The sequence below is a fragment of the Crocodylus siamensis genome, chromosome 13 (genome assembly GCF_052110815.1).
Source record: "Crocodylus siamensis isolate JL-2025a chromosome 13, ASM5211081v1, whole genome shotgun sequence".
In the NCBI taxonomy this organism is placed as follows: Eukaryota; Metazoa; Chordata; order Crocodylia; family Crocodylidae; genus Crocodylus; species Crocodylus siamensis.
Genome location: NC_143407.1, coordinates 6,731,130 through 6,747,937, shown reverse-complemented (window position 1 = coordinate 6,747,937; position 16,808 = coordinate 6,731,130). Strand labels below are relative to the sequence as shown.

At 54.4% G+C, this 16,808-nt stretch overlaps 2 protein-coding genes across 12 annotated transcripts in view; one reads left to right on the top strand and one right to left on the bottom strand.

The window, feature by feature from the left end:
- Positions 1-16,808, top strand: part of LOC149853782 (uncharacterized) — a 33,579-nt gene that overhangs the window by 9,423 nt on the left and 7,348 nt on the right. The window contains exons 1-6 of one of the 11 annotated variants that reach the window (XM_090026647.1): positions 2,130-2,371; positions 13,166-13,250; positions 13,845-13,988; positions 15,289-15,420; positions 15,927-16,021; positions 16,635-16,789. In XM_090026647.1, coding sequence (XP_089882773.1) covers positions 13,176-13,250; positions 13,845-13,988; positions 15,289-15,420; positions 15,927-16,021; positions 16,635-16,789 — 601 coding nt within the window. In that variant the 5' untranslated portion in view covers positions 2,130-2,371; positions 13,166-13,175. The other 10 variants (XM_090026638.1, XM_090026644.1, XM_090026641.1 and 7 more) reach the window with 10 other exon arrangements.
- On the bottom strand, positions 684-2,012 carry TOMM6 (translocase of outer mitochondrial membrane 6). The gene is made up of 3 exons (XM_090026651.1): positions 1,798-2,012; positions 1,510-1,614; positions 684-1,048 (listed from the first exon to the last, which is right to left on the bottom strand). Exons 1-2 carry the CDS (start codon positions 1,995-1,997, stop codon positions 1,518-1,520), a joined length of 297 nt encoding a protein of 98 aa, XP_089882777.1. The 5' UTR covers positions 1,998-2,012; the 3' UTR covers positions 684-1,048; positions 1,510-1,517.

The following is a 16,808-nucleotide window of genomic DNA, read 5'->3' as shown; positions in this document are numbered from 1 at the left end:
AGTAAAACCCCCGGAGCTAGTGCCGTATAAAGTGTGTCTTAACATTCGCTAATACATGAACTTGTGCATAAATATCCAAAGAATCTGAAGCCATGCTGCAGTGGTACTGCCATAATAATGCTCAGGGCCAGAAAGCGTTCTACTGTTTGTGTAGCATCTTCTTGTAGGAACTGTAGCAGGCTAGCGCACCTGGTCGAGGATAGGAAGTAGCACTGCTCCAGGGCCTGTCTCCCTAATCTTTGCTTTCACCTCCCCTGTAGTAATGCCACCACTGCCATCTACATTCCTGTAACAACTTGACAGTGGGGACTTGTAGAAATAGTCCAAGGCACTAAAACGTTATGCAACACCAAATAGCTTCTTCCCTGCCAAGAACAACATACAATCATCATTCTTCTGAGACAAGAAAAATGCACCAGCTTTATCCTGTCTGAATGTTATCCATGTAAATTTCTGGTGGTTAGAGTTACCTAGGCCTTTTTAAAATTTTACTCTCCCTTTGAATAAAATGGTTAACAAGTCCTGCTTACAACTCAGGACTGGGATTTATTCTTTTCTCTTTTGGGTGTGAAATATGAATCATGTTTTTATGATTTTTTTGTAAATCTACTCTTTTTACACCTTGTTTTTGTAAGCTGAAATTTCTTATTAAAAGAATAAAATTCCAGCACAGTAGCCTGTCGTCATTCCATATATACTCAAGGATCATTTAATGAACCGTTAACCTCAGTACAGAAGGAAACTCCACATGCAAGTTCCATAAGCCTTGAAAATGTAATAGACTACTGTAAGTGCCCGGCAGGCTCAACCGAAGCCAAGTCTCTCAGACTTGCAGGTCTTCTAGTCGCTTGTGGAATGGCAATACATGCGAATCGGAGCTGCTGCTGAACATTGTTACCCAAAACAAAAGCAACGTGGAGTGCTGCACAAGCAGGTCAAGACTTGTGGTAGCTTTAACACAAAGCTCCTGTGGTCATGGGGGTGATCCTGCCGTGCTGGGAGCAGCAGTGCTTCAGCCTTTGACACAGGCGAATGTTGATTCAAGGGGCTGCAATAAAATACAAAACAAAGGCTGAGTCAGCAGGTGGGTTTGCAGCCTAGCGTGCTGAAGCGATATACCAGAAGTCGCTCTTGAGTTTCCTAAAATGAAACTGCTGTGAACATCTGTCTGCATTGCAAACCCCTGGTAACAACGGGCCACGCACAAGCAGGCGGCTTGTTTCTGTCAGTACGGCTCAACTCCCTGCCTCGGTGGTGTTTTCTAAACTCCTGGATCCCTCTTCTACCAGCAGGGCTGTGTCCAAGCAGGGCGCGTTGTTCAGGTGAACTGCGCCACCCATCTTTCCGCACCGCCAATGGCTCAGGTTAGGAACCGCTTGGCACTTTGCCTGCAGCAGTCCGTGTCTGCTCCAAGGGGCTCATGGGCCTGCTGCTTTCCCCCAAGCCCTCGCTCCTCCCGTTGCACTTGCGTGAGGGGACGCTTTGTTTTCCCCAGCACCAGCCACTCACCCCCGCTGCTACGCCACGGGTGGCGGAGACATCAGGTCGATGTCCGTCAGGTTCCTGGCGACCCAGACGCCTGCAGCGAAAAGCCCCAGGTTCACAAGGAGGTTCCTGGAGAGCAGAAAAGAAAAGAGACGCCAAGTTTGGCGGCTGGCTGGGTGCTGGGCTGGGCTGGTCCCACAGGCGAGCGGTTTCTTCTCCCCCCCCGGAGTACCAAGCCCCACGCGCGGTCCCCGCCAGGAGAGGGGCGCGGTGACGCCCCCCGGCCCCACGTGGTGCTACTGGCGCGCTGACCGGCGGAAGTCGTTCCTGTCCGTGGCGAAGCGGTAGGCGCTGCGGATCCAGTCCCACAGCCCCTCCGGGGCCGCCCCGGCGCCGCCGCCCGCCGCCTGCCCGCCCGGAGCCATGTCCGCCGCCGCTCCGCGTGCAGGGTTAGATACACAGGGAGCAGCGGCACGGGATGAATGCGTCACTTTCCGCTTCCGGCGCGCCATTATAACGCCACTTCCGCCTAGGGCGGCGATGACGCGAGGCCCTTTCCCCGACAGTGAGGCTCTCCGCCTGCCCCTCGACCTTGCTGCTCCCGGCTGCCCTCGAGCGCCCCCTGCGGGCCCGGAGCGAAGCAGGGCCTCCCTCTGTCCATTGTACAGCAACACGTGCATCTCTTGCAGGCAGGTTGTGCCTGGCCGCCCCCAGCACTGCCCGCCTGTCCCCTGGGATCGGGCGTAGATCTCCAGATCGCTGCCGGATCAACCACAGGGCATTGATTAAAATGAATGTCAGATGTTGAATCCGATTCAGACAGCCGTCCAGTGGGTTTTTTACATGAAATGCAATGGAAATGTCGACGCGCCATAATCCGAAACACGTATGTAAGCATGGGAGCGCGCTAGCGTCTTGTGTCACCGGACACACTGGCGTCTCTCATGGGCACGTTGATGTCTCTCATGGGCATGTTGGCCTTGTGTGTCGTGAGCATGTTGGCCTTGTGTATCCTGGGCACGTTGATGTCTCTCATGGGTATGTTGGCCTTGTGTGTCGTGAGCAAGTTGGCGCCTCTCACGGCCACGTTGGCCTTGTGTGTCACGGGCACGTTGGCACTGTCAAAGGCAAGTTGGCGTGTGTTGCGGGCATGCTTGCATTTTGTGTTGTGGGCATGTTGGCATCTCTCGCAGGTTCGTTGGCCTTGTGTGTCAGAGACATGTTGTGTGTCATGGGCATATTTGCGTTGTGTGTCGCGGGCACATTGGCATCCCGCAGGCACGGTGGTGTTGTATGTCACAGGCTTGTTTGTGTTGTGTGTCATGGGCACATTTGCGTTGTATGGCACGGACACATTGATGCCTCTCACGGGTGCAGTGGCATGTCACGGGCATGTTGGCAATGTCTCTCACAGGCACGTTGGCATCTTTTTAGTCTACTAACTCCACTACGCTACAATTATAGTTCTGTAAGGTACATAGAATAACCGTTGATTGTAAGTTTACTGAATGACTTTTTGCTGTATCTGTCATTTTATAATGGTATTAAAATGTTATTTAATTTTCTGTATTTTTTAATGAACATACACATGCATGCAGACCCACAAACATTTAATTCACCTCTTGGCCAAACTGGCCAGTTGTGGCCTTGGTTCCACCACGATCCGCTGGCTGGGAAATTGGCTCCGTGGTCGGACCCAGAGGGTTGTGATTGATGGCAGTCACTCATCGTGGTGCCCTGTGACCAGTGCGGTCCCTCAAGGCTCTGTCCTGGGACCCATACTGTTCAACATCTTCATTAACGATGTGGACACTGGAGTCAGGAGTGGACTGGCCAAGTTCGCCGATGGCACCAAACTTTGGGGCAAAGCAGCCACGCCAGAAGATAGGCGGGTGATCCAGGCTGACCTGGACAAGCTCAGCAAATGGGCAGACGAGAACCTGATGGTGTTTAACACCGAAAAATGCAAGGTTCTCCACCCTGGGAGGAAAAACCTGCAGCACCCTTATAGGCTTGGCAGTGCTACGTTGGATAGCACCACAGAAGAAAGAAACTTGGGGGTCATCATTGACCACAAGATGAACATGAGCCTGCAGTGCGATGCTGCGGCTAGTAAAGCGACCAAAACGCTGGCGTGCATCCATAGATGCTTCTCGAGCAAATCCCGGGATGTCGTTCTCCCCTTGTACTCGGCCTTGGTGAGGCCGCAGCTGGAGTCCTGCGTCCAGTTTTGGGCTCCGCAATTCAAAAAGGATGTGGAGAAGCTTGAGAGAGTCCAGAGGAGAGCCACGCGCATGATCAGAGGTCAGGAAAACAGATCTTACGATGACAGGCTGAGAGCCATGGGACTCTTTAGCCTGGAAAAGCGCAGGCTCAGGGGTGATCTGATGGCCACCTATAAGTTTATCAAGGGTGACCACCAGGATCTGGGGGAACGTTTGTTCACCAGAGCGCCCCGAGGGATGACGAGGTCGAACGGCCACAGACTCCTGCGAGACCGTTTCAGGCTGGACGTAAGGAAGAATTTCTTTCCTGTCCGAGCCCCCGAGGTCTGGAACAGCCTGCCAGCGGAGGTGGTTCAAGCGCCTACATTGAACACCTTCAAGAGAAATTGGATGCTTATCTTGCTGGGATCCTATGACCCCAGCTGACTTCCTGCTCTTTGGGCAGGGGGCTGGACTCGATGATCTCCCGAGGTCCCTTCCAGCCCTGATGTCTATGAAATCTATGAAATTGTGTATTTACAACTAAAGTATCCCTAATCGGATCTCACTTTTTAAAAATAAGATTCACATGACAACTTGGGATTTTGCAGTAGGGTTTACTTATGCAGTATGCTTAAAATGTGAAATTATTATTCATAGGATGCTCCTTATTTCCACTGAAGACAAGAAGATGGCTCCATAGTGAATGAGTTTTAGAGTACAGTACATCAGTCATTAATGTCATTACATCGTGTGATGAGATCTCCCAGAGTAGATTCAAACAGAATTGGCAACGCTATCTCCAGGGCTGGTTCCTGGCCAGAAGATGCAGCTGAAGGCCAGGATTTATGGCAGAACCAATTACAGAAAATAGAAAGCAAAGGATTGCCATCAAAGCAAGGAGATGATTGCATCACCTCCTGGGGGGTGGGGCATGTCAACTTCCAGAACCATTTGTGCAGGACTTGTAAAAGGGCAATTCCCTGGTTTTATTAGTGTCAAACAGTTAAGTGGTGTTGCCCTCAGAGTGTAACAATTTGGCAGTGTACCAGGTCATGGGAACACTTCTCCTCTGACATGTTCACCCTTCGGGATCAGCAACGCTAAATCCCAGCAGCATGCTGTTTTATAGTTCCCCGTGCTTGCTGTTTTACCGTTTTGTTCAGTGTCAGGCTCTTCACGGTATTTCTGTTAGTGTCGGACTCTGGTGCTGCTGCCTCCAACAAATTGGCAACTCTCCGCTAGGCAGGTCAATCAGATGGAGACAACGACAAGGCGTGCTGGGATCTGCCTCTGCTACCAATGTTTCATCAGGCATGAAACCATGGAGGGTGCTGCATGGGGCTTGTTGCTCTAAATCGTAGAAAATGGGGGGTGAAGGGACCTCAGGAGGTCACATCTAGTCCAACCCCCTGCTCCAAGTAGGACTGTTCCCAACTACATCATCCCAGCCAGGGCTTTGTTGAGCCAGGTCTTAAAAACCTCCAGGAATGGAGATGCCACCACCACTCTGGGTAACATGTTTCAGTGCTTTACTACCCTCCTGGTGAGAAAGTTCTTCCTAATATCTAACCTAAACTTTCCTTGCTGCAACATGAGACCATTGTTCCTTGTTCTGTCATCTGCCACCACTGAGAACAGTCCAGCTCCAAACGAGACCGGTATGTATATGCAGTGTAAACCAGGTAAGCTCCCTGCTATTCTTCCCTACCCTGTGACACTCAGCGTATCAATTCCCACCACTGAAGGGGATCCGCAGTATGGACAGACACTTTCTCCTAATTATGAACTATTCCTCTATGGAAATGTTTCTCGCCAAGTCACAACTCCAGATTTCTGCTTCACTTCTGTTGCATGTCGCAGTCATTGTCCCAGTGAATCCATTCCCCATGGTGAAATCCTGCCCCAAAACAAGGCTGGGGAGACTGTGCAGTGGTCTGTGCAGCACAAGCTGTGGGTAGCAAGCAGCATTATAACTAGGGACCTACTCAAATCGTGGCAAGACGAAAGGTTTTTTTGCAGCCTGCTCATGGTGCGGAGAGCTGATTTTGCCAGCATTTCACAGTGCTGATTGATAGAGGCCTCATGGGGGAGGAGGGACAATGGGGCAGCCTGTCCCCCAGACACTATATCGCAACTGCATCTTAGAATATTAAAAGTAATAATGGGTATAGATCTTGCTCTGACCGTTCCTCTTTTCCCAGGCTAAATTTATTCTATTTTTTTAGCCAACTTCCCAATTCATTTTAAGTCAAGGGACATTTTTTTTCCATACTTCCTCTTGCTGCTAGGTGCAAGTCATGTACACAACTCAAGCCAAACATGAAGGCCCAGGCATTGACAGCTTTCTTGGGCCTACAAGGCTGTGTAGACTGTGCAGGTTTCTGCTTTGCTTCCACTGAGTGTTGCATTCGTTGTCCCAGCGAATCCGTTTTCCACGGTGAACCCCTGCTCCAAAACAAGGCTGCGTGGACTGTGCAGCATTTTAACTAGGGACCTATTTAGATCGTGGCAAGCGCGCAGAAAGCCGATTTTCACCAGCATTTCACAGCGGTCCTGCCCCTCAGTGCTGATTGGCAGAGAGGGTGCAGGGGGGAGGAGGGATGCTTGGGCAGCCTGTCCCCCACACACTCTACATCACAACTGCATCTTAGAGTATTAGAAGTAATAATGTAACTAAATGTATTAATTGCTATTTTGCTATAATTAATGTATTTTTGCTAAAATGTTGTAATGACTGTAAAGACAAAGCAGCATGGATGGCTGTAAGGAAAAAGACGCATTGTCAGGTCACGGTTAATGAAAAAGTAACAAACCCATGTCAAAGAGCAGGCCACAGTGGGACATAAGGAATCCTCCCTTCCGCTGTCCCGAGGATACAGATTTGAGCTGGTTGAGAAGACTGTAAATTGGGGTACAGAATTGACAGGCCAGGGCTGAGCAATTGATAAGCCAGGGTCAGACAGTCCAGGGATAAAAAATATCTCTGACTAAGTGACCCCCTGGCCCCTTCTAGTACCACAGGAAATCTGGTTTTATCCAGGCCCAAAAGTTTCAGTAAAACAAAAAATAATCATAAAACCAATCAGGGATCATTTGTTAGAATATCTGAATCAATCATCTATAAATCTCCTTTGACCCCCGCTGACTTCCTGCCCCTGGGGCAGGGGGCTGGACTCCTTGATCTCACGAGGTCCCTTCCAGCCCTGATGGCTACAAAATCTATGAAATATTGGGCATAGGTTAAAGAAAATTGTGGACTTTTCCCGAAGCTCAGCAGAAGGAACAGTTTCAGCAAAGTCCCCAAGGGAACTGAGACACCTGACTAGCGGACCTGTCCTCCTCAAATCCAAGGCTGAGTAAGCGTTGTCTTTATGGTATAGAGAAATCTTTGCTATTGCGTATCCTAATAAAGCTTTTGAGTTGTGGCTGGAATAGTCTCGTTGATCAATTGATCTCACTCCTAACCAGCTAGTAATACTCTATGAGGAACAGTTGAGACTTAAAATAGCTGTTTTTAACATCCATACCGATCCACTGACTTTAAACGTGCAACGCTCCTATATGGAAAGGGCACTTTGAATATTCAGATTAGCAATTACATGCACAAGGCAGGAGAGACGCACATGTGTATTGACGACTTTCTGCTATTTGTCTTCCAGGCGGGAGCAGAAGTTCTTGATTTACGAGTAGGATTAACTTTGCTTGTATTGATGCCTTCTCACTTTGCTAAAACAAAGTCAGTCTCATCGGGATGCTTCGAAATCGTCCACGTGTGCGTTATGTTTGTGTGCTAAACAATGAGGATGGGTTTTTTTTAATGTATGGGCCTTTTGCCAGGTAAAGCAATTAGGCTTAGCGTAAAAGCTAAGTTTATTACCTGTTTAGAGCTAATACAAATATAAAGCAATACGGGTCCCTTCTAGTGCAATACGATAAGATTCACATATAGGCTCCGTACCCTAAGAGAGGACCAACACAACATCAGCAGTCGATCAGTCGGTGAGGTCTTGTCCTGGGGCTTTCAACGCCTACGTCGAAGTTTTGCGCTCTTGGTCCGAGGATTAATGTTGAGGGTCTTCAGAGCAGGCTCCCCCCAAACCAAGGCTACCGCTCAATTTTATACTCGTCCTGTTTACATAACTCCATTTTTTAATCTAAACTTTCACGCTTGCCCACCGTCGTTTCATCTTCGATAGCAACTTTACGTTTTACGTATCGGCGATTTCTCGTATGGCCTTAGAGGGCCCTTATCTGCCCAAGGCCGTACGTGGCTTTTCTGTTCTTAACCAATTTCTTAGTCATCTTAATTCGCCCAGATTTAGCATGTACCGCTCCTGTTGCTGGATGGGAGTCTAGCGGCTTCTGTCAAGAGGCCTTTATTTTAAGCTAAGAGCACTGAGCAGAGGGGTTGGCGGGTTGCTCTGAACCAAGCGGGCAGGGGAGACCGTAGGTATATGCTCCCACCCTCTGTTTACACTCAGTGGCCCACGCGCAGGCTTAGGTCTTGTCGGGGTTTGGCCAGCTCCGTTCCAGGGCAGGGCTAGTACAGGAGTCTCCGCGCCTGCCTGACAGCTGGAGGGGCACCTACAGCCATGAGATAAGATAAGGTGGAGAAGGCCTCTGGGCCCCAGGGGAATTTGCGGAATCTTTTTCCGTGCTGTAAACCAGCGGGAAGCCGGCGAGAAGGGAGCAAAGCGCCGCAGCCGGGTGTCGCGAACGGGCAAACCCGCGACAGATTCGCCTTGGTCGTCGCAGGGCCGGGGCCGGCGCCGGGCCCGAGGGGGGCCTCGGTGGACGCAAGCAAGAGCCGCGGGCGCGGCGGGCCCGGCAGGTGGCACTGCGCTCGCCCCGACTCCTGAGGCGGCAGGGACTCGCGGAGCTGCCTGAAGTTTGCGAAGCAGGAGGGACCGCTCCTCACAGCTGGAAACGTGAGGGGAAGGGGGGTGCCGAGGGCTCGTTCCCGCTTCCCTCCCGAAGGGGCCTCGTGGGGCCGAGCGGGTCTGCGCCGCGCACCCGAGCAAGGGCGGCGTAGGGTAGCGCGCGCGCGTGAGTGTGTGTGTGTGTGTGTGTCTGTGCGCGCGCGTGCCCCCGCCCCGGCCCTTCCCGCCCGCCCCGCGCACGCCGCCGCCGCCGCCGGGGGTGAGTGAGCGCCCGGCCCGGCCCGGCCCGCCGGCGACCGGGAGTGCGCGCGCGCGGAGCTGGAGTCTGTGCGGGTGTGCGTGTGCCTGCGGGGAGTGTGCCGGTGTGTGTGGCTGGAAGGGGTGAGCGTGCTGGTGTGTAGGCGTGACTGGGGCATGGGGGTTGGAGCGGACTGGCGTTGGTGTGAGTTCACGCGTGTGACCGGTGGCTGGTGTGAGTTTGTGTGAGCGTGTGCTGTTGTGGGTGTTTGTGGCTGGAGGTGTGAGTGTCCATGTGTGGCTGGTAGGCGTGTGAGGCTGCATGTGGGTGGATGTGCCTGGTGGGGGAGGTGTTTGTGGCTGGGGGCTCTGGGTGATGGGTGTGTGCGTGCCTGGCTGGTGCGTGCAGTGAGCGTGCAAGGGGAAGCCCCAGCCGGGCCCTGGCTCTGATGCGCCCCTACCTGTGCGGGGTGCTGGGCGAGGGCTGCGCCGCCTTGGCGCAGAGCTGGAGATAGCACAGCAGAAAGGCCCCGGTGGGGTGCCCCAAGGACCCTGCTCCCCGGTGCATCCTCAGATCTGCTTGTAGCTGTAACGCACGGGCACATCTCTCGGCTCCCCGTGCCCGGGAGATGCGCTGGGGGCAGCCCCGCAACAAGGCGCCGGGACCCATTCAGCAGCCGGGAAGGGGGCCGTGGAGGTCGGTGTGCTTCAGAGCCCCGATATGCGGGTGGATGTGGCTCGTTGGGCTGCAGGGGACGGAGCTGGGAGCAGTGAGGAAATTGCATAAGAGATCAGGCAGCAATGGGCTGGGACCGGGGGCCCGTGCAAGACAAGGGGCTTGGATGGGACCCACAGGGGGACTGGGACCTTGTGCTCCCCCTCCATTTGGGGAACCGATCCTCTGCCCGCTAGACCCCTGCACCCTCAGCAGCTCTTGAGCACGAGTAGGGCGGTGAGGGGCACGGCCTCCAAATCAGAGCTGCCCAGACCTTACGCCATAGCTGCAAGGGAGAGAGAGGAACCGGGGAACAAGCCCTGGTCAGACCCCGGTCCCTCGCTTTCAGCAGCCGCTGTCTGCCCTCGTGTGACACAGGAGACTGACGGGCTGACCCCGTAAAAAGCCACGCAGCCGAAGCGCTAGGGCCTTGTCTGCAAGCTGGAAGGGAGTGTACGTAGGCGCTGCCTCCTTCCCCCAGGAGAGCTGATGGCAAGGACAAGCTGGGGGAGGATGGACATGGAAAATGCAGGAGGAGCCGGGCGCAGGCTGGTAGCAGCAGGATCTGCTACACGCAGGGGTCCAGAGGGAGAAACAACTGGTCTGGCCTGCCTGCATGGGGCGACACTGGGCCTGCACACCCACCAGTTTAGGTGGCTCCCTTTTAAATTAAGGAAGCCTTCTACAAAGCTGTCAGTGCCACCAGGTTGTCACTAGTGCCTGTATCTCGTCCCTTCTGACCCCCCCCCGCCAGGGATCCTTCCCCAGCACCAGCCTGTCCTAGTCTCTGCAACCCAGGCACTCTGTACTTGTGTCTAGCTTTTTCATTTCTAAGCTGAAGTTAAAGGCTTAGATGCCAGGCATAAAGAAACTGTGCAGCAGCAAGGCAGAGGTGTCTGGTTGTGCAGCACCTTTAGCACCTGGGAGGGAAGTGAGTAGATGAGAAGCTTGGCTTTCATTGAAAGAAAAAACCCTGGTGTTTGATTTTGGGTGGGGGAGGCAAGCAGAAAGAGCCCCCAAGGCATCATTTCTGGAGAGTTCGACTCATGCCTCTTGAGCATTTGAGGTGAGCAAAGCTGCCTTTTTGTCTTGTGAAAACATCATTTAATCTGTGCTCTGGGAGTACTTTATAAAGGAGCATAAATTCTGGTGTCCCTGCGTTCCCGGGAGGAAACTGGGGCCCAGAGACGGGCGGTGACTCCCCCAAGATCACAGGTAGCCCAGTGGCTGAGCTGGCAGTGAAGCTCCTATGCTGGTCGTAGGTCCTTCAGACCCTGCTCGCTGCCTGGGGTTTGTTTCTGCATTCAGTCTCTCTCCTTTCTGTTGTGGCAGTTCTCATGAGTCACACACTTGGTGTTAATTTTGCCCTTTCTTTTTAGTCAAGTTTCCTCTTCCAGGTCCTGGAAGCTGCCTGGCTTGGGTTGCAAACCCCAAAGGGAATGTGAGGTGGTTGGAAAATCGTTGCATTATTCTCTTTGGTGCAGTCTCACATTTGCAGCTCACAGGCGGTGTACAAGTGACTGCGACCAGTAAAAGGGCCTGAGACAATAGTGCCCAATTCAGGCAGGAGCAATTCAAGTAACAAGGCTCCTGTCCAGGAATGGAGCCTGCCCAGCTCCTAGCTGTCCTGGGAGAGGCTGAGAGCAAGCTGCATCCTGTAAACTGGGCTGGGAAGGTCAGCAAAACTGCTGTCCTTGAGGGGGTGTGAAGACTTGGCACAGTAGGCTTTGCTGTGGGAGTACAGGGAAAGCAACAGGCTGCTTGATACAGCTCCTGGAGTTTCATAGTTTTATAGTTTCGTAGTTGTTAGGGGCGGGAAGGGACCTTACAGATCATTGGGTCCAGCCCCCCTGCACTTGGGCAGGAAAGATGGCTGGGGTCAGATGAGCCCAGCGAGATGGACATCAAGTCTGCTCCATAGCAGACTGCAGTCAGTGGCCAGGTGAGCTTCGAATCAGGCTGGTGGTCAGAAGTCTGCAGCGCTTCTCATCAGTGGTTCGGCCCAGCCGAGCACTGGCCATGTTATTCATAACTAGCTCTTGGCGCCGTTTCCCTGTGGCACCGGGGGCACCACAGCGTGCTCGTTTTAGAAGGACCCCTCCCACCGCCCCATGCCGACAGCTTTGGCTCTGCTTTGTGCTGCCAAAAGTGCTGCTTGGCGTGGGGGGTGCGGATTTCCTTATGCCGGTTCCTGCCGGCCCCGATAACGTTGACGTGCTGGGTTTCCCGTCAGGAAGCGCAGACCTGCCCACCTCAGCCATTCAGTTCCTGAGGCTGGAGCCCTTTGTGGAATACGGAAATTTCCTCTGCTGGACTCGTGACCGTCCCTGTGGGGTGGTGACAAAATGTAGTGAGCAACCCTCGGAGAAGCAGTGAGTTGTGGGTAAGGGACAGCAGCCCTGCCTGTACCGCACCGGACACCCTAAGGTGCCAGCTCAGGACTGGGACACTTGGGCATGAGCCCTGTAAATTAGGAGGACAGCCTGTGCACTATAAATACCATTGCTGCCTTGAAGGAAGCAGCTTGTATAATGACTCCCTATCACCCCTGAGGGTCATTAGTGGCATCTGAACCCTGGGCCAGCAGCAGTTAGCAGATAAGTTTCTATCCCTCGAGCTAGAGGAGTGACCATGTGATGTGGCAGCAGTTGTAGGGTGTTCTAGAGGCCATTGGGGTTTGTGTTGACAGTCAGAAGCTGTGCGTGATTGCAGTCAGATTTGTCTCACCCAGGTGAGAAGCCCCGTTCAGACACAGGCTAGCACGCTGGAAGAGAAGGGTTAGCTGGCCCAGCCGTAGCGTGGGCTTCAGCATACGTTCAGATGTGTGACCCGTGTGCCTGCCTTGCAGCACTTGGGTCCCTCCAAAACAAGGCAGAGAAGCAGCATGTGAAACGAGAGGTAAGTAACAGTTGCTGCACGGATGTGGGGCAGGAGACCAAGTGAGACCTGCGTGAAAGGGGGAAGCGGAAACGTGTTCTGATAAGGAGGGTTCAGTTAGGAAGTGGAAACCACAGAGTGATCTCAGGCAGCTGCAACAACAGTGGGGATCTGAGAGGTGACAGTGCTGGGCACGCGGGCTTCCGGGTGTCCCCTGGGGAAGGACCTGCTAGCCAGCCCGGGCCCTTTCTTCTGTTGTAAGTACTTCCTCAGCAGTCGTGGCAGTGACATTGTCTAGGTGTGTGTAACTCTTGGGGCCATCGTTGCGTGTTTTAGCAAAGGAGCCGGTTGGCCGTGTGATCGACAGGCATCTTCAGCTGAATTACAGCTATGATCGACACCGGGGGGAGGTGTGATTTAAACTGGACCCTCTGTGAAAAGGGCCTGGCGATCGTCCTGAGGAGGGAGGTCCTCAATGGGGCCCCAGAGCTGTGTCTGAAGCTGGACAGAGGGCTGCCAGTAAGGGTGAACAGCCTTGCAGGTGCCAGACATCGCCCCTCGGAGTTGAGCTGATACGAGCGTACCGGGAACTGCAGAGGGTCTTCAGTCCTCTTCCACTCGCTTGACTGAGCCTTGTTGCCCATCGGGACAGAGCCAGGACAAGGATTTGCCATCTGCTCTGCAGCCCCTTGATGTGCTTGTGCTCTCTCCCTCACCTGCAGTCTCTGCTGCTGACCCATTGCATCCTCCTCCATTCTCCTCAGGACCTGAGCGATGAGGAAATCCTCACCTGACCAGAGGTTCCCTAGAAGAGGCCACCCGAGGAGGTCGTGCCCACCCCACAGGGAGGTAAGTGGCATCTGTGACTCGTGGGAGAGTTGGAGCTAGCCTGGGACTCGGGATGTGGTTGAGGGGCCGTGGACAGAAGTGGAATCGTGTGACCAGCTGGGGCCCGTTCCATGGACCCTGGGCATGTCTGGGAGCATGGGGAGGGCAATGAAGCCTCTAAAGACAAGATCCATCTTCTTTTCTCCCTGTGCCTCGGGCATGGTGGTGCTCCAGCCAAGCCCTGGTCGTGCTTCCCACCCTGCCCACGTCCCAGCTTTGTTCCCTTGGGTGGGTGTCTTCCACCAAAATCCCCCCTGCACTGGCATGGCTGGTGACACTGAACGCGTGCCATTGTTAGGCTCCAGAGCCAACAGCCACATTGAGATAGGTGTGAGGGCACATCATGGCCCTTGGGGCAAGGGGGCCATTGTCCACATGGGCTCGAAGGCTAGGATGCTTTGGGAATGCGGAGAGCAAGGTTTGGCCATTGAATAGGCCCCACCATCCCATTGCTGCTCAGTGGGGAAAGGAGCCCTCAGCATCTGTGATCGAGGCAAAGATCTCGAGTCCTCTGTCTCATTCTCATCCTCTGCCATATATATATCATCTCTGCAGCCTCGCCCCCATGATTTCAGACCCGTTCCACACACCCCTGACTTCCCCAGGGGTGACGAGGGCCAGGGCTGGGTACCCCATGACCATCTGGAGCTGGCCAGATGGGATTATGAGCAGGGGGAGTGCGCAGATGAGTGGTGTTTGGTAAGTGGGTTCCTTGGTGCTCGCTGGGCCATGGATATGGGCAGCAGTCCTGCCAGGATTGGGTGGGAGCAGGGGTGGTGGGTGGAGGAAGGGGCCCCAGTGGGAAGTTGCGCTGCACTCTCAACTGACCAGCGTGTCTTTGCTTAGCTGACGGGATTGGTCACAGCACCCAGGGCAATGGGAAGGAGTTGGGGACTAGCAGGGTGAGGAGGGGTGGTAGGTCCTGAGCAGAAGCTACTCATAAGCAGGGAATGGTAGGGTCAGAGCTGCTGTCCGCCAAGCCTCGTCCTGACCTGGCCCTGCCTCCCTGGGGTCACACACTCCGGGAAGAGGCCCAAGCGTGGCACCGGGGCAGCGTGGGGAGAGCCAGGCCCCTGGGGACTAGCGAGGATCAGGGCAGCAGCATGGTGATGGGTTGTCCCTATAGATCTGGAGCTGTGTTCAGCTTTGCTAAAAGCTTCCCCAGTCACCCCAGCAGCTAATGGGTCCTGTTGACCAGTCCAAGCTGGGGGGATGTGAGGCCAGTCATTCCTAAGCAACCATCAGGCTTTAATCACTAGCCCAGGGGCCAGCCATCTGTGCTTGTACAGTCTCATACAGCTCCCTCTGGTGTGGAGTAGTGGGCTCAGCAAGGTCCTAGGTGTCAAGGCCTCCTAGTTTTCCTTGACGACTCTGCTGCTGATTGGCTCTGGGACCTGTGTCCAATCGCATCACCTTCCCGTGCCTCGGTTTCCCCACCCAGGAAGTTCCACTTGCCTGCCTAGCACCCATTTTTATTTCTACCCTATGTAATCCCCGCCCTTCCCTCTTTGAGGCAGCAGCGAGGCAGCCTTCAGAAAGGGGTGAAGTTAGGGAGGGACAGCTCAAGTGCCTGCTGTACCACCCATGCTGTGCCAAGAGCAAGAGGGGCAGCCAGTGACCTGGGCAGGAGCCCAGAAGCTCCTTACAGAGAGGCAGGTTGTATCCAGTGTCTGTAACGGCCCTAGGGTGATGAGTTCCACCAGCCATCTCCAGCGGGCAGGACCAAGGTAAGATGCAGGTGGGCAGATAGACCTCACCCCCCAAGGACAGGAAAAAATCCTAGGGAAAGGCTGTAAACCTTCATGCTTCAGGGCATGCACCAGCTGCTGTGTGAGAGCAGCGAGGCAGAAAATTCTCCCCTAGGCAAGTTATTCCCTGTTGTTTCATGTAATGGCTGGTGCTGGTCATGATCAGGGAGAGCACATGGGAGTGGCGGGACTGCTGGTCTGCTGCTCAACAGCAGTTCCTCTGAATGAGGGCATGTCATTCGTCTCTGCAGCCCTGTCCCCAGGACTTTGAATGCTTCCCCTGCCCCCCAAATGGTGAAGACTGCGGGTGGGAGCCTTATGATGACTGGCAGCCGCACGTTTGGGATTACCAGCACGGGAGACACGAAGACGAGTGGCACTCGGTAAATGGGGTCTGTGCTGGGCCCTGGTACTCGGGGGAAGGTCACGCCTATGGGGAGACTGGGTGGTGGGTAGCAGGCAAGACTGGGGGGGAGCAGGGCTGAGGTCACAACCAGTGCAGTCTCCACAGGGCTGTTTTCCATGAGGGAACTCAAACAAATGGGACCTAGTCCAAACAGAGGAAACCCCTGCAAGGTCAGGGGGGAAATTCCTCGTGCTCCGACTTTGGCCACGTGCTAGAGCTCTCCATGCTCTCACGGGGCAGTTGCTTCTGGAGAAGCAGCGTGATCTGGTGTACAGAGCCGGGCACTGGATTTCACTCCCAGGAGAGGAGCATTGCCTGGTGTTCACAGCAGACTGTCTCCAGACTCCTGGGTTCTACTCCCAGCTCCAGGAGGCAGAGGGGTCTAGGGGTCTTCCCTCCCTCTGTCCTGTTGAGCTGCAAAGAAACCTGCGGTCAGAGTGGTGCCTTGCCTTGAGCCTCTGTAACGCATGTCTCCTCTCTCAGAACGTGACCCCCGATCAGCACTGCCTGAAGCCTCGCATGCACAATGCGTCCCTGCACCCAATGGAGGAGTATTGTCACATGGACGCAGTGCTGGGGTAGGTGACTGGGCAGAGGGAGGAGCTGGGTATGCAGCCTGCTGGCGATGCTGAAATTGCCCCTTTGGGGTGGGGGGAGGGGCGTTCAGGCCTTTTCACTTCCAGGTTTGATTGCACAGGGGGGTTCTCTGAGGGGCTGGATTGCAGCTGAGAGTGAGGGATGTCCAGAAAGTCCCCATCCATCACCCCGCAGTGCTGCCGTGCCCTCCTTTCTCCACCACAGTCAGATGGTCCCAGTCTATCCCAGGAAGACTCCTAGCTGGACTCTTACTGCTGCTGTTGCCTTCCAGCTGTGGCTGTCCTTGCTTCCCAGGGCAATGAGGATCCCCTTGCACAGGGTGGGGGGTTTGCACCCAGGGCCAGGGACAGGTGGGAGAAGACAAAGTCTCTGCCTGCAGTGAGGGGATGTCAGCCTGCCAGTTCTTGGGTCAGGGTGGATTCAGGGTACTGGCCTAGACACGTGCTACCAGAGCCAGTGAGTGGAGTCTCAGGATGCTTGTATGGCACGGGGGACAGGTGCTAGGCTGGGCAAGCACTGACTAGGAACAGGATGGAGCCTGAGAATTGCCCTTCCCCTGAAGCTGCTTGTGAGCTTGTCTGTTCCTTCCAACAGAGACCAAGGGGCTGCCTGCTTTCCTCCAAGCTATCGGGGCCGTGGCTGGAAACCTCGCTGGGGCTGGGGCCGGGGCCGGGGCCGGGGTCGGAGCCGGGGCCGTGGCAGCCGAGGGAAATTCTCTTCTCAATACCACAGCTTTGCACCCTGCAGAGGTTTGTCCTTTGGGGCAAG

Bases quoted from the DNA above. Each gene is read 5' to 3' on its own strand.
- TOMM6 (XM_090026651.1), bottom strand. From the start codon at position 1,997: ATGGCGCGCCGGAAGCGGAAAGTGACGCATTCATCCCGTGCCGCTGCT. The intron at 1,615-1,797 runs GTCAGCGCGCCA...TCTGCTCTCCAG, and splicing joins GACAGGAACGACTTCCGCCG to GAACCTCCTTGTGAACCTGG.